The sequence below is a fragment of the Tribolium castaneum genome, chromosome 7 (genome assembly GCF_031307605.1).
Source record: "Tribolium castaneum strain GA2 chromosome 7, icTriCast1.1, whole genome shotgun sequence".
Classification (NCBI taxonomy): Eukaryota; Metazoa; Arthropoda; class Insecta; order Coleoptera; family Tenebrionidae; genus Tribolium; species Tribolium castaneum.
Genome location: NC_087400.1, coordinates 3869708 through 3896183, shown reverse-complemented (window position 1 = coordinate 3896183; position 26476 = coordinate 3869708). Strand labels below are relative to the sequence as shown.

At 37.0% G+C, this 26476-nt stretch overlaps 1 protein-coding gene across 4 annotated transcripts in view; it reads right to left on the bottom strand.

Moving 5' to 3' along the window:
* The window catches only part of LOC100141776 (zinc finger protein 1), a 193074-nt gene that overhangs the window by 140294 nt on the left and 26304 nt on the right, over positions 1-26476 (bottom strand). For 3 of the 4 annotated variants that reach the window (XM_064357844.1, XM_064357845.1, XM_064357843.1), the window contains exon 2: positions 17691-17738. The exons of the other annotated variant lie outside the window; for it this stretch is intronic. In XM_064357844.1, coding sequence (XP_064213914.1) covers positions 17691-17738 — 48 coding nt within the window. The remainder of the gene's footprint in view (positions 1-17690; positions 17739-26476) is intronic. 4 annotated transcript variants of the gene reach the window in all.

The window sequence follows — 26476 nt, the reverse complement described above, 5'->3', positions numbered from 1 at the left end:
TAGTCAGGCAACGGTAAGCGGAACTGGCCGCCTGCGCTTCCGCCGGAAGAGCATCCTATGTGCACCGAACAAACCGCCGCCAACTACAAATCAATTTTTACGGACGAAATCGAGACCGGAACGGACAAAAAATCACCCAAATGACTTAATTTTTTCGAATTTTTTTTAACTATATGACCTAAAGTTCGATTCCTGACCAAAGTCACCAACGTTAAGCTAAAGCAAGCTCCAGTTCGTCCTGAAATCACCAAATAGATTTATGCCGTCTATTATTTTTATTATTGCTTCTGTTTCGTGAAATGCAGTATGTCCCCGGTGGCCATTCCTTGGCGAGATTTATTATTGCACGACGATACAAAGCTCAAAATTTACTTAAAACTGTTAATAGAACTAAATTTTTCTATTTTTTCACCAAATTTTTGTAATCTAGTGTTTTCGAAAAAAAAGAGCACAACTTTTGACCTTAACAAAAATACGACTTTTAAGCAAAACATGATACGATCGGACGTAAAACACGCTAAAGAATTTATATTTTCGGTTAATTTTCTTATTGGTGTTATTTTTGCAAATGTGGTATATCCTTTTTTTTATTTTGTGTCCTGTTCCTTGGCCACAATTGCGATTCCTCGTCAGTACGAAGCTCAGATTTTATTAAAAGTGATTTGGGCATGTTATTTTTTCTGTTTTTTCCGCTAATCATTCTAGTTTTAAGTTTGGATTTTGTGTCGCTATTTTATTTGATCGTTAAATCGCTACTTGTCGCCACCCCAGGGGCACTAGGTGGTCGTCCACCCTTGATTGCATAGTGAGTCACCGTGTATCGAGGGGCGATATACCTATTACAGTTACCGGATCCTGCAGCATCTGTGTGTATCTCCAGATCAAAGTAATCAAGACGCACTTGTTTAGTTTCTCCACGTTTGTCCAACCCTCCCCTCATCCTCATGTAGATCATATTTAAATTTATTCAATAAAAGCATGTTCACACCCGACATTAAATCATATTTATTGATTAGGTCGACGAGGTTATCAGATTTCGACACCTGTCCCACAAGAAATCCCCCCCAACTCTCTAAATAATTCATCAAAGCGAAAAAATTTCGGAGTCGAGTAATTAAGCGGTCGCTTTTCCACCTCATTAGCAATTTATGAAAATCATCTCGGACAGGTTTCAATTATAAGGTTAAGAGGCGTTTGATAAATAATGCAAGCGGACGGTTCTGACAGAGAGGATCCCACCATCAAATAAACTTTATGGATTGCATTAAAAACTCTAGTCTTTGCTTTTCACTTTTTTTTTAGGATTGAGACTGATTTCTCCAGCCCTTCTTATGTAATGGCAGCTTACGCAAATATTGACTCCGGGGATCAAACATTTTACAACTTCCCTCCAGGTTCGACTATGAAGTACAGATTGTATAATAAGGTGAAGGGCGCCAGGCGGCCCTTTTTTCCCGCTCAAACTAATTTCAACGGCTTATACTACAAACTAGAAGCGATAAGCAAGAGAATAGAAAAAATAGGATCACGCGGTTATTCTAAACTAAAGTGGAGCTTTTTATTGCCAAAGAACACACAAATCTTAGAAATAATAGAAAACACATGAATATTATAAAAGAATTATTTAAGAAATTAATAGAAAAAATAAACTCTACCATCCATTTTAAATAAAATCTTAACTTTTTATTGTTAAGGAATAGTAGATTCACTCAAGGGATGACCAGGAACACCAAGCAACGACATATAGAATTTATCAAAACAGATGAAATAGCAAAATTATTAGAAAATACAAACTCCCTTCCATATTTAAAGAAGGATCCTAACTTAATTTTTCCTTAGATTTGTAATATAAAGTTACAGAAACCTGAGTTTTTGTATCATTTTTTGGCATTGTTCTCTATCACATAATTTTTGACCAATTTGTCTAAAATTTTCGTCAAATATTTAGCAAGTTTAAGGCTACTCGTGGACATGTTTATATAAGATTCATGTTTTGCTGTACACCATTTTAAAAAAAAATTACAGAAGTAAAAAAAAAATAATATAAACTATCTAACCTGGACAAATTGAACACTTGCTATTACTTTTATTTCTATTTTACTTTTTGGGTTTCATTTATCTGCAGTTTTTTCAACGTAACAGAAAATAAGCTGCTAATCAATTAATTTGAAGTGAGAATTTTTAAGAATAATAAATGGCGCGATAACACTTTGATAAAGTTAAGAAATCAGATGATAGTGTTGGCATCTGTGTCACTGAATTGAATTTAGATAAAACAGCAATTTTCTTATAGTTTTGGTGTTGCTTTAGTGTGTTTGAAATGAATCATTTGATTGTTTCGTGATCTTTGAGTCTTGCAAAAAGCGGTAGCACCTTAAGATCACATGCTATGTCCTCATCTCACCTCATAGATGTGCGTCAATCGGTGTCAGAGGTCACAATTCTTAAGTTTTATCTCTTGTCCCTCCTGTTTACGTGCAAAAATAAAACCGTTATCGCTTCTCCCAAGCGGAAATGTTTTTCGATAAGTTATCCGCATATAATTAGAGCGCGTCAGATTGGCTCCTTGAAAATCTCGAAGAAGGTAAATCTCATTTCCCTCTCCGCTCCCTCCATTTTATTACGAGACATTGTTTTTGACGTTCGCATTAAAAAAGCGTCTGGGCGGCGTGTTAAGGTGCTAATGTTTTCACTTTGCGTTTATAAGAGGAGACGCTCAGGAAATTAAATTTTGCTTGTAAAGAAATAAGGTGAGGTGTTCTTTCTGGCAGTGACGGTCTGAGTGACGCTCCTAATGGAAGAGCAGATGGTGTGAATGAGCAATTCGGTTTTAATTTTCGCAGGTGGAAGACTCGCTTCGTCGTCATTCATAGGGAAATTTCATGTCGGCGAGAATTCCGACAAATCTCCCTTGAATTTTTTTTAAGTTTCGCTATCGATCTCTTAATCAGGAGGTCCTAATCTGCCTATGTACGCCGACCGAACTCTCACAATGTGCTCGAGGTGGGCACACCTTCCCGCTTTCCTGATAGGATTACAGCCACCCTAACACACACACACAGTGGATTTCCATACTCGGTTAAGGGTAAGGGAGCCAAATTGGTGAATTTATATCGGTAATGGAGTATTCGGCGTAAAAAGCGACTATAAACTCGTTTATTTAGGCGAGGAGCATATTGGTGATTGCGTATTCAGCCTGTTAAGGTGATATGATTATAAACTTTGATGGGAATTGACGAGGGAGGTGAACATCTTCATTCACACCTAACCGAAAGTTAAGATCCAATCCCTTGCAAACTCAAAATGCGGTTCTGGCATTGATTATAGAACGCATACAATATTTACAACAAGCAAAAACCAACTGCGTAAACGCGACCATCACACCACGCACAATAATCGAGCTAGAAGCTTTGGAAAATTATATAGTTTTTTACCAACTCATCCAAACTTCTAGGAAAATAGATCGAATAAGACGTTCCAATCGAGTAAAAAGTGATTCCGTAATCGGCAAGTTTATCAGAAGCTTAATTTCTGAATTATAGGTTTAGGAATGCAGTAAAAAAATTTCAGTTGTTAATTCTCGATGAGTTACTAGCGTCAAATCGAAAAAGCTTTTAGAAAACATAAAAAATATACCACAAGCCAAACACAATCGCCTTAACGCGACTATATCACCACCCATAACAATCAAATTGCAAGCTATGGAAAATGATATAGTTTTTTACCAACTCATGGAAACTACTCCGAAAGTAGATAAAATAAGGTGTTTCGATTGCGTAAAAAATGACCCTGTGATCGTCAAGTGTAACAAACGCATAATATCTGAGTCAAAGGCTTCGGAATACGGAAAAAAAGTCAGTTGTTAATTTTTTAAATGTGGCCCGATTTTGAGAGTAAACTGTTTTGACGCAATACCAGCTCGTAGTTTCAAGTTTCCACCGTGAGATTAATTGTCGTTATCATTCTCTTCCCACATAACAATATTAATAACTGCGGTAATAATTTAGTATTTTTTTAAAGCTCGCATCGCACTAAATTCGTCGAAGCATCTATAATTCCCGTCTTATCTCCCTTGCGTCTGGCCGTCGCTTTGATTTATGTGCAAAAATAATAAATCAAGAAGTGTGTTCAACTACAAATTATAAATCACCAGTTGAAAAATAATGAGTCCACATCTTGAAGAAAATGTTGGCACAATGGAATTAAATTCGTGCACAACTTAATTATTCTTTGGTGAAAAAAGGTAAAACCCTCTTGGCTCTGTTAATGAGATCCGGGGTGAGAAATTTACCTTAACAATTTGCGCTCACCTCCGATTCCTTTATAATGAAACGCACATAAAAGAATTCCTTCGAGTCGGGATTAATTAGTGGTGGTGGTGGTGGCAGCATTTTTGAAATATCTACAAGCGGGCAAATATTTTTTTGTTTATTCACGAAATTACATCGACGTCGTATTAATTTCAGTCACGTATCCTCCTCCACCTTGATGTATTAGAGATGACAGGCGAATTGACGGCGAAAGAAGATAAATTATCTTTTTGGGGCCTCTCCGAAAATGAAAATTTCAGACATTGTTTTGTAACTGTTTCCGGCCAATCACGAGCGCAATTGAAATAATTCCGACTTGTCCATGCAAGCATCGTTTCATTAATCGCATTGACGACTGCACCACGTAGCTTTACGGTCCGCTCGACACGCTTTTTCTATCCACCTTCAATTTACCTAACCCTCGCACTGAACGCAATGCAAAACATTCATCCGTTTAGCAAACGGTGCACATCACATGCATGACAATGCGGAATTATAAATTACATTCGAATTAAACTATGTAATTGCGAAACCAGACAACACATCCATTATATGTCCACTGTGTTTGCAGAGCTTCGGAGAGGTTACAGGTCCATTGCCCGGTGACACACACAAACCACTGGCTTGTATTGTTTGCACTTTTTACGACCGACATTCACATGATTAAGCGCGAACGAATTATCTCACCAAACGGGCCCTAAACAAGCCCCAAACCTTTGGCCCAAATTTCAGACAAATCGCTTAAGAACTGCTTCATACAGAACAATGCCAAAAAAAGAATCATTTTACAAATTTTGAAAGCAAAATTGGTCTAAATCGGTCAAAAACTAGCCTTGAACATAGTCCAAGTCGTGTCAAAGTTTCATCAAAATCGGTTAAAATTTGTCTGATGTACAAAAGTGCCAAAAAAAGGAACACATAAACTCAGTGTTCCATTGCATTTTGTGAACAATTTAAGGAAAATCTAAGCTAGAGTCCGACTTGAAATAGGCAAGAAAATCTGTATTTTCTATTACTTTAGTTATTGCTTCTATTTTTATAAATACAGGATATCCTTGCTTCATATTGTTGGTCATTCCTTGAGTAAATTTCCTGTTGTCTGGTAAGAAAAAGTTGAGATTGTATTTAAAATAGATACTAAAACTTATTTTAACTGATATTTCCTGAAATACTTCTATTGTATAATTTTTTCGAAAAAAGGGAAATGTAAACCAAAATGTGTCAAAAGTGTTCACAAGACGCCACAAATTTGCAAAATGCTTGGCGAAAAATTTGGGCTTACAGCAAGTTTTGCGGAATAAATAAAGCAAATTTGCGGGCCAATTTTATCAATTTTTGCTACAGTAGGTATAGCTTAGTTACCCTTGAACGGAAGAACGGAAGAAACTGCTTGCAAAATAGACGGAATAGGAAGTCTTTCGTGCGCTCGACCTGACCTTGTAAACGATATTCTGTTTAAAAGGGAAATAATTGTGTTATAAAGTGTGGAATACAATGTTTGGCCCAAAATAAATACATTTTGTGATTTTTCTAAGCTTCTATCTTTCCGCCACTTAATCTTAAAACATCTAATAGGAAGCAACAGCTGAGTGGATAAATGAAAACAGCCATAATCTTGATGTATCCGATTTTAAGTAGAAAAAAGCAAACAAGTGTATCTTTCTTTAATTATAGACGGAATAACAAGGATTAAATAAGTGAAAAGTGACCTTGTAAACGCCAATGTCTTAGAAGGATCAGAAGCTGAGTTATTGGCTTTGGAATAAAGTAAATACACAAAAAAAGTAAAGTTTACTTATCATAAAACCAATTCGAACAATTGCTTCGCTTAGACCAAGTTTTTCGGAATAAATATAGCAAATGCGTAAAGAAATTTGTCAATTTGGTCAATTTTTGGCACAGCAGATATAGCTTAGTTACCCTTGAACGAAAAACTTGTTTCCGCTGTTTGCAAAATAGACAGAATAGGGAGTTTTTCGTGCGTTTGACCAGACCTTGTAGATGCTAATGTGTTTAAAAGAATATTAATTGTGTTATAAAGTGTGGAATGCAGTGTTTGGCCCAAAATAAATACATTTTGTGATTTTTCTAAGCCTCAACCTTTCCGCCACTTAATCCCTCGCCGTCCCGTTATTAATAAAGACATTCGAATAGCAAACAACAGCTGAATGAGTGATAGAAAAAAATCCATCATCATTAACATGTCCGAAAGGTGTCATTAATAAAAGCGCGGCGTCCGCATGGAGTATTTCTCCGTTGTCCTGTATATTTAGCGAGTTAAAAATAACCGCCACACGTTACCTGTAGCCCCCACATTAATTTCGTGTCTGGCATGTCAGAAAGCTATTAGTCGTAGTCAAACGACGTGGGCGTCGGTAGCACCTCGACGAGGCGTCTCGAAGACAGGTAAATAACAACTCTCACCGCTGAACAAACACCACCAAATTGCCGAGGAAATTACCTGCAAATAAGCGGCATTTATCAACGAGGAGAGGATAAGGTAAAAATATGCCAAGAAAAAGGGGAATTTATGATGGGCCAGGTGTTACAGCTCGAATAATTAAAAATTAATGCCTGGGCTATAAATAATCCCGCTCTCAATCCTGCATGAAATTTTTTCGACTCTTGTCTTATCAGATCTGACACTGTGCGAGCTTCCAAAAAATTTTAATTGTGATTTATGTCAGTGACGTCTAAATTTAGGATTTTTTCCCGTCGATACGCATAATCGCGATCCCTTCCGTTTTTTTCGCTCCTTCGACAATAAGTCATTGTCGGAGACTAGGTGGGCAGTGGCGTCTAAACCTCCTCCATTGATTTATATCGTCAATCCCTGCCACGGTATTTTAATGGCGCTGCTCTCTCTCCTTCTCTCCCTAATTATGTCTCATCAAGACACTCTTATATCAACGTGAATGTCCTAAATTATAGGTGAGCGATAACGGAGACCGTTGTCATTAGACACACTCGACGAATAATTTACCTTGATGAGTTAACTGCCGTTTTCGGATAGACCGCGCTCTTAATTATGTTATCTTTATCTAATTATGAGCCATTGTTGCGAGGGATGGGGCGGAAAAGACGCGCTTCCGCGAATCTAAGACTCGATTCCAAAGCTAAAAACACTATTAATCAAGCATCTGCAACAATGGCGGCTATGCAGTCACGCTTTGTTGGCTTAATACCACCTATTCCATCCACATTCGGAGAAGTACAAACTATTCGATTTTTTCTAGGATATCCTAGAGACCCAGAAAGGATTTTCAAAGGGCACACCAATTCAAATATCAAAGCACTAATCATCGTAATTTATTGTTTTTTATTTTATCGTGATTGAACATTACCAAAAAAACTATTTAATAAAATTCCTGATCAGACTATTGACCATTTTTTCAAAGATCCAGAGTCTATAACTCGAAAATGATAGCTTTGTTAAAGGCGGCAATTACAGCATCGTTTTTGTTTAAAGAAACACTTCCTATTCTGTCTACATTTGCAGAAGTGTACACATATTTATTGACGATTTTCCTAAGCTTATAACTTCATTATAATTCGTTTTACAATACTGGCGATTACACAGTCATCTCTTCTCCAAAATAATCTCACTATTCTGTCTAAGTTCGATGTAGTTTATCCTTGGTGGTTATTCATCGGAAGTACCGCAGGTGGTACTTCACATCAAATTTTAAAACATATTTGAAACATGGCGAAAATTTAACTTTGCCCCAATTTGTGCTAAAATTTAAAAGTGCGGATCAAATATTGACCCTTTCTTGTATATTATTTTTAAAATTCCAAATCCCAAAACTCAGAGCTAAAACCTCTACTACAAGTGGCGATTACAGGATCAGTTTTTACGTAAAAAAATTTTTTTATTCCATCTACTTGGTTTATTTTTGTAACAAATCATTGGTGGGATGTATCCGGAGTCTAGTATTCCAGCAGTTATAACTTGTTTAATACGCCGTGTGTAATGTCCGCGCTTTCATAATCATTTTTTGTTTGTTAATTGCTTTCTATGCCGTCTGTAATCCTAGAAGTATTTGCGTTTTGAGAAAAATCCTCCAATAAGTCTGAATAAAGCCTGAGTAAATGCATAAATATTCATAAGGTATCGTTTTGGTGTCGTTTTGAAATCCTGTCGTTGGTTGTAAATCGAACAATAGCGTTGAATTAGTGTTATTTATGTCGTCCGTAAAAGTTGCGAAATTACATTGATGTAAAACTTTGGCGAATCTATCACAATTGAGTGCCTTTTTCCGACAAAGGACCTTCAGTGAGTGAGTCTCCGACACTGAAAGTATTCAACGTAAAAATGCATTTCATCCGCGAGTCTTTTTATTGCCGAGCGAATCGATTTCAGGAGAAGAATAATGGGCTTAGGTAGCAAGAGCTCCGAGTTCACCTTACAATACCCTGCTGCCACCGGTGGCATCCATTAGTTTCACAGTTGTTAAAAGCAAATGACGTAAGCTAAAGGACTACTGCAGATATAAAAACTAAAAGGGTGGCTTTTACTCCTCCACTGTCTTTTTAATGAAATATCGATGCAGGGTGGACACCTTGAGACGAATAAAAGTCGCATGGCGCACTGATAGACACGTTAAAATGCAGACATAAAGGATTCTCGGATCAGCACTTCGGAAAAAGGGGGCAATAATACTAGACGGCAACCTGTGACACAGTGGTCGCCTCTTCAGCAACTGCTGCGGTACCTTTTATTATATGGCAGTTAGTCGAACAAAGAAAAAATCTCATTTCACACAAGAAGCAGCCTGCCAGCGATGATGACGACTGCAGATAAAAGAAAAGTTTCACGTATATGACGCTACGACAATAGACGGGTAATAACACGAGCAACAATACGAGACGCAATATACCGGACGCAAAAACACTATTGTTTGATACTTAAATAAGCCTCACATCACACAAAATCAAACTGAAACGAAAACTCAAAAAAACACTATATTCCTCTTATTTCACGTTCCTGAGCCAAATTTCACAACTTTAAGCAACGCCAAGCTCCAATTTTGTTAAAAATCAAACGCTCTACTTATTTTTTCCATCAGTTTATAAACACGTACTGTTTTTCTGTTCGCGGAAAAAACTACAATCCAAAATCACCATTTTTTTCTGAAATTATTTGAAAATTTTAGGCCAGGTCAGTGCAGTAATCCGCGACCTTGACACCGCCCGATAAAACCCTTATCTCGATTTTTTCCGCCGGTCAAAAACCCGGAAAACATCACTCACAAATCGAATGAGAGAAAAAAAAAGAGCGCGCGCAAGAAACAGTTGTTCCACGGCAATAAACTAGTCGGCGGTAATAAACTACACACATGTTTGAATTAATAGAAGTAAACAACTCAATAATAAAACATTGAAATAATGAATATACACACACTGTATATAAAACAAACCACTTAATCATCCACGTGTGGTAAAATAATCAAGTCGGCCGGTTCGAATTTAAAAAACACTTAACCTCAATTTTAAGACTTATCGTAAATAGAACATAAAGTCGCCACCACTCTATATAGGCGTGGGTCATTGATCGCGCGCGCATTCAATTAATAACAAGCGCAGATAACGGGCATTTTTCGCATCAAGGAAAATTGTGATGATTAATACAAGTTGTAAATTTCGGTCGTTAGGTTCAAACAAGGGCACGAAACAGGTGTAAAAGATCTTTGCAGATGTTGCGGCAAGTTTCTGAATAGGGAAACGTCAAGGGATGAAGGAATTTATGAAGTTTTAGCGCCTACTAAACAATTTTATTGGAAAATATACATAGATCCAGACTTAAACTGCGTTCCTCAATCCTATCTCCTAACGCACATTGATACCAAGCTCAATTATATTTTAATATCATCAACTGAACCTAATTTTTCTACAAAAAAATCTAACGCGTCTCGTTTGTTTTTCGCGCTCACTCTGAGTCAGATCCTGGGACCACAGTGAAAAGTTTTAAGCACGCCAAGTTCAAAATCGTCACAAAACGACCAGTAACTGCTAATTTTTCTATCAAGAGTTTTATTACTTCAATTTTTCTAGTTTCGTTTAGACTTATGATAGTGTTCCTGAGCCATGTTTTTACAAAATAGAAAGAGAAAAGCTCAGATGTCGTTTCTGGTGACGAGTGAAGTCTATTTTTTCTATAACATCCCTTGTAACTTCTATTTTTGTGTCATTACTATGCCACCTCGTTGCCTCTAATCAGTTTAGAGGCCCGAAAATGAATAGCGAAAGCGTCTTGAAGGAAGGGAAGAGTTCGCCACATCCAATATTAAACAGTAGACCCTTCGTGTAATGTTATTTTCCTCACGGCGTGTGCAAGGTGTGCGTCGCCAATGCGGCCAATCTAACAACATTGTCTATATTGGAGATGTCTGTCGAATTTATTCGAACACATTGTATATAAGCCGGTGATTAGGTATTCGCAGCTTGTTTCGCACAAGACGATTACAGAAAAATGCTAAGTAGGCGTCGATACTTGAATGTGTAATTAATTGCATTGGCGTCGTGTCGCAATTTCAAGATTAGAGAGGCCACCAAAGCACGAATGAGACATCAAAAACCCGCCGATTGTAATGGATTAAGTGCATATCTTGGACGAAGATCTCTGCACCAACTTTCCGGATCTTTTAAGCATTCCATTAAATCCGATGGAATATTAAAGGAGAGAAAAAGCAATCAAACGGCGGTGTTTGCTTTATAGTCGGAGAGTTTATGCCAAGCTTGTAGACCGATTCGGGGATAATTTAATCCGAAACATTTTACGCGATGGTCTCTTCAAATAATGATTAATCCGATGATTTAGAGAGCGAAAGGAGCAGTCCGGACGGATTTAATGCCGGCTATGGGACGACAAAGGGAATTGTGCGCGCTTAAATAAATACACAATCGAAATACGACGAACAGAAAAACTCAACATATAAATAACCGAACAGAAAAGATAAGCTCAGCGCGTGATTTTTAACCAAATTGGAGCTTGGCATCGCACAGAATTGACAAATTTGGCCCAGGAATGTCATAACATATGTCATCTACCTTACAGATTGTTGGTTTTTTGACTGTATTGGCGAAACTATTAGTTGTATACAAACATTTTTGGCAAATTTTTGTTCTTCCGCTCATTTTGCACCAGAAAGCTCTTTTCTGGTCTGTGACATGTGCAAGTATGCCGAACAGAAATATTGAAGTTATAAGTTATTTAACAGAAAAAATAACCTCAGCGAGTGATTTTAAACGAGATCGGAGCTTGGTGTTGCACAGAATTGTCAATTTTTGTCGAGGAATGCTAAAATAAATGCCCCATAGGTATAATGGTAAAGCCACCGATTAGTGTTTTTTTAACGATATTTGGGTAACTAATTGTCGTAGCCAATAAATTTTGTCAGAAATAATATTCCGTGCCTCATTTCACAACAGAAAAACCCTTTTCTGATCTGTGATAAGTGTAAGTATGCCGAACAGAAAACTTGAAGTTATAAGTAATCGAACAGAAAAAATAAGCTCAACGAGTGATTTTAAACGAAATCTGAGCTTTGTTTTGACCTGAGTTGGAAAATGTGGTTCAGGAATGCGAAAATAGAAGTAATACACTTATATAAGCGCTGTTAAAATTGTCGTCGGGTGAGGTGTGGGTTTGTTTTTGGGCTTGTAAGGGATCCGGAAGCTGGAATAAAGTTTGATCGAGTGAAAAAAAGCCCGCGTCGAAAATAATAAATCGCGTTTGTTGGCAAAGAATGACAGGTAATGGTGAGGACGGTTCCCTCTGGAAAACGGCTCGTTTACGGCGGTCGTTGTGCGGTTATGGGTTTTTCTCGATGGTTTATAAACTGTCTCTTATCTGCGATTGGGATTTATGAACGATAAATCAAAATTTATCACGCGGGATTTCTCTCAGTGTGTGTGGGCGTTTGGTAAAATTCAGGTGTGCCTCGTCTTTTGGTTACGTTAAGATGATTAAGTGTTTATGAGGTGATAACGAAGTGGAAGAGAAGACAAAAGCGAAGAGAGAACAGTGGAAAGATCTATAGCCAGCTAACATGATTTACTAACTGATTCCTAGTTGAGTACGAGAAGACAAAGCCAGTCGTGATCCCCCAATTCCCTCGAGTTTGCACCTCTAGCGTTTTAAAACGGCGAGGCGTTTGATCGATAAAGCAGGTATCGGTGTTATTACGCAAAGGATTAGAACACTTTCATCTCGAAGAAGAAGGAGAGGGGACAAAGGACTCGAAACTTGGTAGAAAACTTTTCTTTCATCAGCAGTAATGGTTTTCAATTCTTCTCGGCCAGCGGCATGACCTCCAGCCCCCTCGAATGGAAAGTCCGGACTCAGGTGGGGATTACGAACAATCAGATCGAGTCGTTTATCAAAAAATCTCGCACCTCCCTCTTTTTTCCCGCCCTGTAGGTAACAGATGACGACGTAAACCGCCGATATTTACGATCAATTCCCCCGCACAAAACATCGCGTTCCTCCGCTAGGCACACCTGCAAAAATACGCTAGTTTCCGCTCTTATATAGGTAGATAATGCTTCATAACTCATCTGGAAATTGCTTTCGCTTCCATTTCAGCCGGCAATAAACCTGCTCAAGCACATTTCTGTGTGTTTGCCACCTATCGTAAACTAGACAATGGAGGCTTGGCATTTCCACGCACATCTAATTACCTCCTGCATTTTTTGCATTCTTACTACACTTTTTCCACAACACTTAAACACCCAATTATGGAAAATAGCAATTAGCCCTTACGACACTTTCAAAATATATAGTTTCAGTAGTTTTTCAGCAAAAATCTACATCTGATCGAATATTTAAACCACAATTGATAGATTGCTGTTTCTAGTTATTATAAAAAATTTGCGTCATTTGATGAAAAGACTAGAAATAGTGGTATTTTGACGAAATTAATTTAACTTAACTAGTAGTTTAAGTCAGTGTTATGTAAAATAAACCAGAGATTATCACTGGATCAAAAATTTCAGGGTACGACTAGTACCTCCAGGGATATACGAGAAAAATTTCAGAATTCGATGGTCATTTGGTGAAAATAGGAAACATTCAGTATATACTTAAAGACTTTTAGACAAAATTTAACTTCAGTCGGTTTTCCTGATAGCAAATGAGACAGGGAATCGAAATCCGTCGAAATTACTAAGCCACGACTAACAGTTTTAACAATATCGACAAAAAATTGCTGCTTTTTTAGATCATTTGATAAAAAGACTGGAAATTTGATATTTCAACGAAATTAGTTTGGCTAAATCTAACAGTTTAAGTCAGTGTTATGTAAAATAAACCAGAGATCATCATTTAATAAAAAACTTGAAGGTACGACTAGTATCTCCAAGGATATATGAGAAAAATTTCAGATTTTGATGGCCATTTGGTGGAAATAAGAAACATTCGGTATTTACTTAAAGCCTTTTGGACAAACTTTAATATCAATCGGCTTTTCTGATAGCAAATGAGACAGGGAATCCAAATCCGTCAAAATTATTAAGCTAAGACTAACAGTTTTAAAAATATCGACAAAAAATTGCTGCTTTTTTGGGTCATTTGTTAAAAAAAAACTGGAAATTTGGTAGGACAACGATATTAGTTTGGCCAAATCTAGCAGTTTAAGTCAGAGTGATGTAAAATGAACCAGAGATAATTATTTGGTCAAAAATTTGTTGGTATGACTAGTACCTCTACGGATATATTACAAAAATTGCAAATTTTAATAGTCATTTTGAGGAAATGGAAACATTAACTATTTGTTTAAAAACTTTTTGCCAAAATTTGATCCCAATCAGCTTTTGTGATAGGAAATGAATCAAGGAATCCAAATCTGTTCCAATAAATGAAGTACGACTAACAGTTTTAAAGATATTTTCAAAATTTTGTGGTTTTTTTTGAGTCATTTGATGAAAAGACTGGAAATTTTTGACAAAAACTAATAAAACAATTCAGTTTTATAAAAAATTAACCGCAGATTAGCATTAAGGGACAACTGTTTTTTATACAAAAGGCAAATAAATTGTTTGAGTCTTAAAAATAAAACGAAAAGTTTGGTTCTCGTCGAATATAAAGTGCTAAAAGTCGTAGACTAGATGTTGTCACTTTGTCGCCCTTCTAATTACCCCTCGCCAATTTTTCCAATGATAAATAATCTCTCGGATTTTTATCGCTTGCCGTGGCTGTAATTCACACCTAATTGACAGTTACCGTAGGTGTACAGTTCCAAACTAAACCGGTAAAATATGCGTCGGCACTTTATTACTCTCAATTTTCCGCCGAGATTTCTTCTTCTTTCACTTTCGAAGTAAATTGCCACATTATTACGTACAAAGGGCAATTTGCATAAGGATTGTCGCCGATTAGTGCCCGCCAGCGCTCGCTCATTTACATCCGGGCCACTGTTACAACCCGATTCGACACCTATCGATCCCACCTGGACACCCCACTCTCACTTGATTCGGCCATCGCTCGATTCTGGCTTTGATGGTTCCATTGTTCTCTCACTCCTCCCTCTCACGATAATTTAAGATGAGCGAGAACGTGCCTTTTCAATAACTTTACAGGTTGCTTGCCACTCAGGTATTCAAGTGGCTGACTTGGCGCGATTGCGGCATGAAAGATCGTTTAAATTCATACGTGGATTAACTCACAGATTTACCACGGAATGATCGCACCTTGTTATTGAAACATTTACACAAATTGAAATCATTCCTACACACATTTTCGCATTCCTCAAACACATTTAACAACCCCAGCCAAAGCCAAGCTCCGATTTCATTTAAAATCACTCGCTGGGCTTATTTTTTCTGTTAGATTACTTACAACTTCAAGTTTTCTGTTCGGCATACTTACACTTATCACTGATCAGAAAAGGGTTTTTCTGATGTAAAATGAGACACGGAATTTTATTTCTGACAAAATTTATTGACTACGACAACTAGTTACCCAAATATCGTTAAAAAAACACTAATTGGTGGCTTTACCATTATACCTACGGGGCATATATTTCGGCATTCCTCAACAAAATTTGGCAATTCTGTGCAACGCCAAGCTCTGATTTCGTTTAAAATTACCTGATGGGCTTATTCTTTCTGGTTGTTCACTAATAACTTCAATTTTTCTGTTCGGCAGAATTAAAATGGAGAGCAATTAGAAGTGGTGTTTTTAGCGATATATTCTTAAAAGCGGTGAAATAATGTCGGTGTTAAAGGCCATGCATCGGTTGCTGGCAGACGCTAGCGTGGAAAAAAGGACGAAAGGGCAATTTATAGATACGGTGTCTGTACATGCACTCGAAACTACAAGTGCAATTCTATTGTACAGTCAATTTATAACCTCTTGTAATTTATGTCGCCCGTGTTATATATTTCAGTGTGTTAGTCACCTGAAATGTTGTGTTTAAAAATGCTTTGGTCGTTATTCCTGCGGCGAGATAATTAAATCCCTTCCTTCCGTTCCATGAATTATCACCTCAAGGTTGGATCATTTACCTTCGCCTTCCTTATCACCTTCATGCTCGAGTGCGTCGTGGGCGAAGGAAGTTTCAGGTAAGAGAAGGGCTAATGTATGGCAGAAAGGTGAGCAGAGATCGCGACGTAAACGTCGACGAGATAACATAATTACTGCGGAGTCAGCCGCCGGCTAAATTAGGATCACTGTTATTATTCGCCGCCACTTTCAAGACCAGGAAGAGCTTAAGACTGCCGTAAATCTGTACCTGTGTCACGATATCGCGAGATAATCATCTATTGTGTGAGATTACATTACCGGATTACTGCATGTCACGAGTTTCAAGACTTACTTCAAATATCGGACGGACCGAAAACGGTTTTCATCATTTACAACGAATGAAACGAGATGTTTTATGGATGAAACGATTCCGATGCACCTGCGAGCTTCACGGACGGAATTAGCAAAGAGGAAAGTTCGCACCAGGTCAAAAACGAAACAAACTTACTTTGAAACCGGTCTTAGTTTTTACTTTGATAAAATAGAGAGAAAATTATACGAATAATCCAAATTCGCAAAACAGAAAACGTGAAGGGATAAGCGATCTAGTAGAAAAATTTACCTCAACGCGTGATTTCGAGCGTAATCCGAACTTGGCGTTGTCCACGGCAAGCCAATTTAGCCCAGGAATGGACAAACATAAAGTATATATTCTACACAAGTGGGTGTTTTTTGACGATAACTTTGAAACTATCTATCGGAACTAAATAATTCTTGCAAATTTTGATTCCTTGGCTCTTTTTCTTTACGAAAAACTAAATCCACATTCATTTCACAAAAAAAATAAACTAAATAACAAATCCTCACTTTTTTATTAAAGTAACCCCGATTTTTTTGTGGTATTTTAAAAACTAGATGTCCGAACTGAATAATTCTGGCAAATCTACGTTGCCTGGCTCATTTCGTTTAAGAAACAATAAATTTGACGTAATTTTATCCACAAGAGTTCCCAAAAATATCAAATGGACGCTTTTTTATCAAAATGACCCAACTTTTGCCAACTTTTTTGGCAATATCTTCAAAACTAATAGCCTGAACCAACTAGTTCTTGGTAATTTGCATTCACTGGCTCATTTTCTATAAAAGACAATACTTTATATTAAGTTTTGTTAAAAAATCTCTCCGTAAATCATAAATGTTTGCAGTTTGTGGAAAATGACCCAAAATTTTTTACATCATTTGACGACATCTTTACCACTACCAATCGGATCTGGATAGTTCTTGTAATTTCCCACAACTTACTTCATTTTTTACGAGAAAAACTAATTATAGCTAAGTTACATGAGAAAAATCGCCACAAAATTGTGAGTTTCCAGGTTTGGACTATAATTTTGCAAATTTTGGACCCCTACAAAGGCCGACATCTTTAAAATTGCAAGTCGTAGACAGACATATATTCCCTACTTCACTTTTTAAATGGTATTAATCCCAAATTTAGGTTTTTTCCGGCAATAAATCGAACTTAAACAATTTTTAATAACCATTGGCATACGGCGAACTGCACGTAAATCATCGTCGGTTTGTTTATCCAACACGAAGCTTTTAATGTATTGTACTCGATTTCGAACGTTTAGATAAACAAATTGTCGCACCTGAATGACAGCTATTTATTTGTAGATGATCGGTGTTTTGGTTCCGTGTGAGTTATTAAAAATGCGGACCCCTCAGGTCGCTATTTCGGTCCCGATTCTAATACCCGTGCAAATTTTTCAAAGTATTTAACTAATCTGCTTAAAAATAGTCGAAGCGATAAATCTTGTCGACTTTTCCGCGTTTGAAAACGTCTCAAAACTCGGTAATTTCCCCTTATTTATCACAAGTGTTGAACAAGAGTGTAATATTAATGAAGCACTCACCATCCAGCAACATCTGTCTCTCAACGGCTACCAACTTCGCTCTCTTACCTGAAAAAGTAAATAAAACAACGAAATTAGCATCAGGAATAAATCAGTCGGCACGAGGTTATTAAGTGGCACCTTTTCAAGCGCTACAACACTCTAAATTATGATTTAAATTTTGTCGATTTTTCATTTTGCAACTCTTGAGCCAAAACAAACACCACACTTTGCTCTCTCCGGAGGACTCCGGGGAGCAGTTGGCACTGCATTACGCCGATATTAATGACCTCCGAAACAAGCGATAAGCGATTTTCCGGGGGAAAAACCCGATGGATGAAGACCTGACTACAATAAAACCGAAATCGCTTTCCAATCACGTCCAACATATGTAAACTAACGTCGCATTCCTAGCGAGGAAAATAAAATATTTAGGATTGGTTTGGGGGTGTACGTGTGCGAGGAAAAGGTGGAAAACTCCTCTAATCACGAACCAAATCGGATGACCTCGAGAAGCGACGACAAAAGCAATATAACTGTCAAATTCAATCGACGACGAGGTGAGCGAAATGAGAGAGGAATTCCGAGAGAAATTCGAATGATAGCTTTCAGAGATGTCGCCCCAAATCGGAGACATAATTGGACAAAGCGAAAAATTCCACCTTTCTGGCCAATTATCAGAAAAGGGCCATCGAACGACCCGATCTGAATCCACTTGACTTGCCTTGGTTTACCACAAAATTTGGCCTCCAATTTTGATCAAATTTACGTAACTTGTGTATTTTGATCCGCTCTGTTGAAATATAGAAACCAGAAATCGCTACAAGTTCGCGTTTCGACGTTAAGGTCCTAAAACCGGTTTTGCAGGAAAAATTCCTAAAAAACTGGCAATTGTGCCGTAACTTTCGTAAAATTAGATCAATTGTGATGAAATTAACGTCACTTATGCATTTTTGTCCCCTCTATAGAAATATGGAACACAAAAATCGATTTAAGATCGCGTTTTGGTGTTAAGTCCCAAAAAACTGTTTTGGGGGAAAAGTTTCTAAAAAACTGGCAATTGTGCTGTAACTTTGGTAAAACTACCTCAACTTTGATTAAATTAACGTTGCTTATGTATTTTGATCCACTCTGTTGAAATATGGAACCCGCAAATCGCTACAAGTTCGCGTTTTGACGCAAAGGCCCAAAAACCGGTTTTGGAGGAAAAATTCTTTAAAAACTAGCATTTGTGCTGTAACTTCGCTAAAAGTATTCCAACTTGGATAAAATTAACGCCACATGGGTACTTTTAGCCGCTCTATTGAAATATGGAACTAAAAAATCGCGTCAAATAGGCGTTTTGGTCTTAAGGCCCAAAAACCGCATTTCAGAAAAAAAATTCTTAAAAAAGTGGCAATTGTCCTGTAACTCTGCTAAAAATAATTCAATTTTGATCAAATTAACGCCACTTATATATTTGCGTCCGCTCTATTGAAATATGAAATTTAAAAATCGCTTCGATTTCTCGTTTTAGCGTTAAGGCCCAAAAACCGGATTTCAAGAAAACAGTTTTTCACGAGAGTGGCATTTGGCCTGTAATTCCTATAAACGTACTTCAATTTTGATAAAATATTATATACTTATGTATTTTGGCCCGCTCTATTAAAATCTGAATCCCATTTTTTAATCCAAATTTTTATTTTAAAATTAGGGTCCAAAAATAATTTTAAGGAATCATTTTCCGAGCAAAGTGGCAATTTCGCTGTAATTTCGGTAAAAATGATTAAATTTCGGCGAAATTTATCACTGATATATATTTTGATCCGCTCTGTCGAAATATTGAGCCGGAATTTATTTTGAAATTTTCGTTTCAAAGAAATAGCCCAAAAACCGATTTTCAAAAAACACTTTCTGGGGAGAGTAGATTTGACCTATAATTCTCGTAAAACGACATCAATTTTGATTAAATTCAAGCCCTTTGTGTATTTTGGTCCACTTTATTGAAATATCAAGCCCAAAAATGTATTCGAATCGGTGTGATTATCGTAATCGTAAATATAAATCGGTTTCTTTGTCGCGTTTCGTGTAATTTTTGTAACTTTGTCAATTGAATTTTGTGTAGCTCGTGATTGTGTGAAAGAATTGTAGGTCCCCTCGATAAAGTTTGGCAATAATTAGTGTCACCGTTGGGGTCTCGGTCGCGTAAGGGAAGGAAGTTTGCTAATTAATATAGAGTACCTTTAGTCGCTTATTTACTTAGTAATTCCAAATTGTCTGTAAGTACATTAAATGTTTCTCATTTGGCGTTTAATGTCTTAGAGGAACGGTCCCCAAGATTAAGAATAGGAGGAAACGTCGTAGTAAGTTAACAGCCGAGACGATTAATACCGACGTAACTAATTTGTTACCGCCACTTTGTAATATGTAAACACCGAATTCGACTTTTCTCACTGAAAAAAAAACCCTCTCTCCCACTGAACTCGTTTAATTGAATCAGCAGAGGAGAGAAAGACAGAAAGTTGAAATGAAAAGGGCCCGAGTTAAATGTCTCGATATTTAGTAATTTCAGTAGTGCCCGGTAAAAGCCATCGTCAGCAAAATCCCCCGAACAACCCTCCGAAAAGGAGGAGGCGGTAATGAGTGCTTGTGCTGCAGGTTTCCTGTTGCTCCTCTATACTAGAGACTTTCGCCGCGAGCTGTTCACGCTTAATTTCCAGGTAATTCACATAGAGAATTGCTTTCAGCAAAAACACGCTTTCAGACTAAATAAACTTCGGACCGGTGACTTGGGCCCCACACCGAATTACAACGAAAATTGGACTACAACAGAGTTAATCGAAGATAATTACCAACGAAAATCGCCAAAATCCACACAAGGGACTCTTAGTTCAAGATTTAAAACAATTCGACGCACTTTTACCAAGGAAATTCAACAGGGGCCAAATCGGGTCATACCCTGTACTCATAATTAATAAAAAGACACAAATTATCGAGATTTACTTGCTTTTAGAAGAATCTAATTTTTGTCCCTTAGGTCCAAAAGGCACACTAAAAAATTTTTTGGGTTCCATATTTCGATAGAGCAATGCAGAATTCATAAGAGTTGTTAATTTTATTAAAATTGAATCATTTTTACGAAAATTATAAGCCAAATGCCAGTCTCAAAAGAAACTGTTTCTTGAAAATCGGTTTTTGGACCTTAGTTTCAAAACGAAAATTCTGAAATAAATTCTGGCTCTATATCTCGATCGAGCGGACAAAATTACACAACTATGATAAGTTTGATCAAAATTGAACCACTTATACAGAAATTACAGCGAAATTGCCACTTTACTCGGAAAGTGATTTCTCAAATTCATTTTTTAGACCCTAACATCAAAACACCAACTAGGAGAATTTTTTGGGTCCCGGATTTCGATAAAGCGGATCAAAATACATAAGTGTGGCAAATTTTATCAACATTGAATTACTATTACCAGAATTACCAACCAAATGCCACTCTCCAGAAAAACTGTTTCGTAAAAATCGGTTTTTGGATCTTAGTTTCAAAACGAAAATTCTGAAATAAATTCTGACTCCTTATCTCGATAGAGCGGATAAAATTACACAACTACGATGAGTTTGATCAGAATTGAACCATTTTTAGAGAAGTTACAGAGCAATTGCCACTTTGCTCAGAAAATGATTTCTAAATTATTTTTTTTTGGCCTTAACCTCTAAACGCAAATTTGAAAAAAAAAATGGGTGACACATTTCAATAGAGCGGACCAAAAAACATAAGTGTGGTACATTTAATCAAAATTGGACTTCTTTTACTAAAACTACGCCCAATTGTTAGTATAATCAGAGAATGCATATTTTCTAAAAGCCGGTTTTTGAACCTTAGCGTCAAAATTCGTAAATGTAGAAAATTTTGGACTTCATATTTAAAAAGAACGGCTCATACTACACAAATATTGTAATTTTCAACCAAATTGAAAAATGTTTAGGGAAACTAGGATTTTTAGTAAGAGGTCATAGTGGTATTTGGGGTTTTAGGGCCAAAAAGAATTCTCAAAAATAGATTTAACTTTTTATTATAAAAAAAACAAAATACATAAACTGTGCAAGTTTTATGCAAATTCGGGCATAATTATGGTCTAGGTAAATTCAATGGGGTTCAGGTCAGGTGCTCCACGTGGCCATAGCTCGCTTATCTCGTTAGTTAGGATATTTTCGCGTGTTTGGCTTTACTTCCTGTTGGCATTCGGTTGATTTGTGATGCAAGAAGTGTCAAGAAGGCTATGTGTTAAGTTGTCGGTAAATTGGCTCAAGTGTTGGTATAGAGAAAGGATGTGCAGAGTTTGCGAAAACGGAAGTAAACCCACGACAAGTCTGTAGGTCCTCGGATTTGAAACATTTATAAGATGCAATCCACTATAAAGTCTTGGGCTAAGAGCCGCGACTAGAACAATACATCCGTGCCAACTAGATCTCTTGCGATACTGTTGTTTCAACCTGGAATAATGAGTGAGGAGATTTGTGTGTCGTCTTTGTGTGTTTTGAATGACGAGGGAGCGGAATTATGAATTTTTGCGGTCGAGATTCGGCTGTGGTGACACACGCTAAGTGAGGCGAACAAGATTGGAATGCCTCGAGTATTGATTTAAAATTGCGGTCCCTTTTCCATTCGTCTGCTTTCCCTTCGTGACGTGTCTCCCCAAGGAACTTCCTGATTGCACCTGTCCGGGAGAAGAGGACAGACGCCTGACTCTGCAGATACTGTCATACCCTTTCTTCGAATTTTTTTAATTGAAATGTATGACAAAAGTTAGCACACCTGACGGGCTGGCTCTATCTCCTCTCTGAATCTTTCCAATCCAATTCCTGGCGGAATATTGCGACGATTCATCGGATTGCTTTTCCTCACCGCAACATAAAGCAACCCATGCGCTATATTATGAATGTTGAATGCAACATCTGTATTCGTGGCGAGGGATCATCGCCTCGCACAACTCCTCGCACTTAGCTGCTGAAATCTTTCTCACTCTATAAATATCCCAAGCATTATACAATAAAAACACTTCGGAGAAATCGAGAATTAAAAATTTAACCAACTTCTGAACGAGGGCGGGCACGTATGCATCGACAACATTCCTATTATTTGCTTCGGCACAACGCAACACATCGTGCTGTTCCTGATTAGACTGGCAATTGGGCTCTAATTTACGTAAAACAACTCCAATTTTGACCAAATTTACCACACTTATGCATTTTGGTCCGCTCTATTGATATCTGCAAGCCAAATTTTTTTCCAAATTTGTGTTTAAAAGTTAGGGCCCAAAAAGTGAATTTGAGAAATCACTTTCAGAGCAAAGTGGCAATTTCGCTGTAACTTCTTCAAAAATAGTTTAATTTTGATCAAACTTATCACAGTTGTGTAATTTTGTCCGCTCCATCGAGATACTGAGCTGGAATTTATTTTAGAATTTTCGGTTTGCAACTGATAACGAAAAACCGATTTTCCAGAAAATAGGTTTTCTCGAGAGCGGCATTTGGCTAGTAATTCTGGTAAAAGTATTTCAATTTTAATACAATTTGCCACACCTATGTATTTTGATCAGCTCTATCGAAATCCGGCACCCAAAAAAAATTCCTAGTTGGTGTTTTAAAGTGAGGGTCCAAAAAACGAATTTAAGAAATCACTTTCCGAGTAAAGTGGCAATTTCGCTGTAACTTCTTTAAAAATGGTCCAATGTTGATCAAACTTATCACATTTGTGTAATTTTGTCCGCTCTATCGAGATATTAAACCAGAATTTATTTTGGAATTTTCGGTTTCAAACTGCGAACCAAAAACCAATTTTCAAGAAATAGGTTTTCTCGAAAGTGGCATTTGGCTGGTAATTCTAGTAAAAGTATTTCAATTTTAATAAAATTTGCCACAACTATGTATTTTGATCAGCTCTATCGAAATCCAGCACCCAAAAAAAATTCCTAGTTGGTGTTTTAAAGTTAGGGTCCAAAAAACAAATTTGAGAAATCACTTTCAGAGCAAAGTGGCAATTTCGCTGTAACTTCTTCAAAAATGGTTTAATTTTGATCAAACTTATCACAGTTGTGTAATTTTCTCCGCTCCATCGAGATACTGAGCTAGAATTTATTTTAGAATTTTCGGTTTGCAACTGATAACGAAAAACCGATTTTCCAGAAAATAGGTTTTCTCGAGAGTGGCATTTGGCTAGTAATTCTGGTAAAAGTATTTCAATTTTAATAAAATTTGCCACACCTATGTACTTTGATCAGCTCTATCGAAATCCGGCACCCAAAAAAAATTCCTAGTTGGTGTTTTAAAGTGAGGGTCCAAAAAACGAATTTAAGAAATCACTTTCCGAGTAAAGTGGCAATTTCGCTGTAACTTCTTTAAAAATGGTCCAATGTGGATCAAACTTATCACATTTGCGTAATTTTGTCCGCTCTATCGAGATATTAAACCAGAATTTATTTTGGAATTTTCGGATTCAAACTGCTGACCAAAAACCAATTTTCAAGAAACAAGTTTTCTAGAAAGTAGCATTTGACTGGTAATTCTAGTAAAAGTATTTCAATTTTAATAAAAATTGACACATCTACGTATTTTGATCAGCTCTATCGAAATCCGGGACCCAAAAAAAATTCCTAGTTAGTATTTTAAAGTTAGGGTCCAAAAAATGAATTTGAAAATTCACTTTCAGATCAAAGTGGCAATTTCGCTGTTAATTCTTTAAAAATGGTTCAATGTTGATCAAACTTATCATAATTGTGTAATTTTGTCCGCTCTATCGAGATATTAAACCAGAATTTATTTTGGAATTTTCGGTTTCAAACTGCGGACCAAAAACCAATTTTCAAGAAATAGGTTTTCTCGAAAGTGGCATTTGGCTGATAATTCTGGTAAAAGTATTTCAATTTTAATAAAATTTGGCACACCTATGTATTTTGATCAGCCCTATCGAAAGAAATCCAGCACCCAAAAAAAAATCCTAGTTGGTGTTTTAAAGTTAGGGTCCAAAAAACAAATTTGAGAAATCACTTTCAGAGCAAAGTGGCAATTTAGCTGTAACTTCTTTAAAAATAGTTCAATGTTGATCAAACTTATCACAGTTGTGCAATTTTATCCGCTCTATCGAGATATTAAGCGGGAATTTATTTTGGAATTTTGGTTTTGAAGCTAAAGGCCAAAAACCGGTTTTCAGAAAATATGCAATTTATGATCAGACTGGCAATTGGGCGTAATTTCGTTAAAAATGCCTCAATTTTGACCAAATTTACGCCATCTATGTATTTTCGGCCGCTCTGTTAGACCATGGAACTCAAAAATCGCTCCAAGGTGGCGTTTATGAGTTAAGGGCTAATAACCGGATTTGCTAGGAATTTTTCTTAGAACACTGGCATTTGTGCTGTAACTTTGGTAAAGGTAATTCTACTTTGATGAAATTAACATCACGTATGTAATTTTGTCCGCTCTATTAAAATATGAAACTCAAAAATTGATAAAAGCCGCGTTTTGGAGTTAAGGCCCAAAAACTTGTTATGACAATACTCTACATGCTGCAATTGCTCTAAATCCGTTTTGTTTGTAGTAACATGTGTAACAAGTAAATATAATAAAGTACTCTACCAAATATGAAGCCTAAAATTGGATTTGAGGGTGTACAAAAAAGTGTAGAGAGAAATTTGGTTTAGGAAGGAATCACTTAATAATAAATCTGGTGTTAATAGTGAGTTGTGTTTTATTTTCCCGGTTGAAAATCGGTATCTTTGGGGAGCCGTGGCAAAGTTATCCCCGTTTTTATCTAAAGCTCTCCCGATAACCTCGCATAGAGGTGAGAGAGCTCCGACACAATCATGCAGAGCCGCTTCTCAGCCCCTATATTCTCCCGGGATCAGGTATTAAAGCAATGAAAAAGTTGTTTGTTTTGCGGCACATGTGCCCCCATAGGTAGTTACTAGTAAATCAGCATCAGCTGCTCCTTTCATGAACAACTGTGCATGAAAAAAATATGCTGAAATTCAATATTTGTCGATGAAGAAGGAAGGAAGGGGGCTAATGCTCGGTGTAGTTGATTTATTCTGTTTGAATTTGCGATTTGGTTTCTTTGTTCTTGCATTATCTCGACGTAGTTGATTGAAATTTTCAGGTGAGTGTTAAAGTCAGCTGGCGAGGGGTGCGCACCCCTGATCTATTGCAAAAAGGCGTCCATGTGTGCAGGGTTGTCAACCGCGCGTGTCTATTGTGAATTACCTACGTTGAGCGTTGGCTCCTTTCATTCATGCAAAGCTGTGTTGTTTCACGGCACGTGTTTACATGCGACCGAAACTCCGCACTTAAAACTTGGAATTTTTATTAATGGATTTCCCAAGTAAAGATGAATTTCCACTCGAACAAAACAGACTTTTCAATCATAAAGCGTGGACAAATAAAATCCGACGACGTTTTAATCGCATTAAGTCCCATGGGATTTACTACTTTGCTTTGTGTTCCCTATTGCTTATTTGTGTGTCATTAATCGGCAGAAAAAAGCATTTCGGTGGTCATTCCACAACGCTTTGATCTTAAATTAAACGCAAGCCTTTTTACTTAAGAGTTATTAAGGTAAGTCCCTACTTCAAAATAATGAAGCTGAGTTCGTTATTCTTCACGATTTGTTTCGATGCATTCGTACACGTCAAAATGTCAAATTAGTTACACAAAAGCGACTACGAGTTCTTCTGTTATTAAAATTTTATTTGAGCTGAGTTTACAGCGGATTTGCATAATATCACAACGAAAGCACTCATTTTTTTGACCCGTAGTTTTAAAACGAA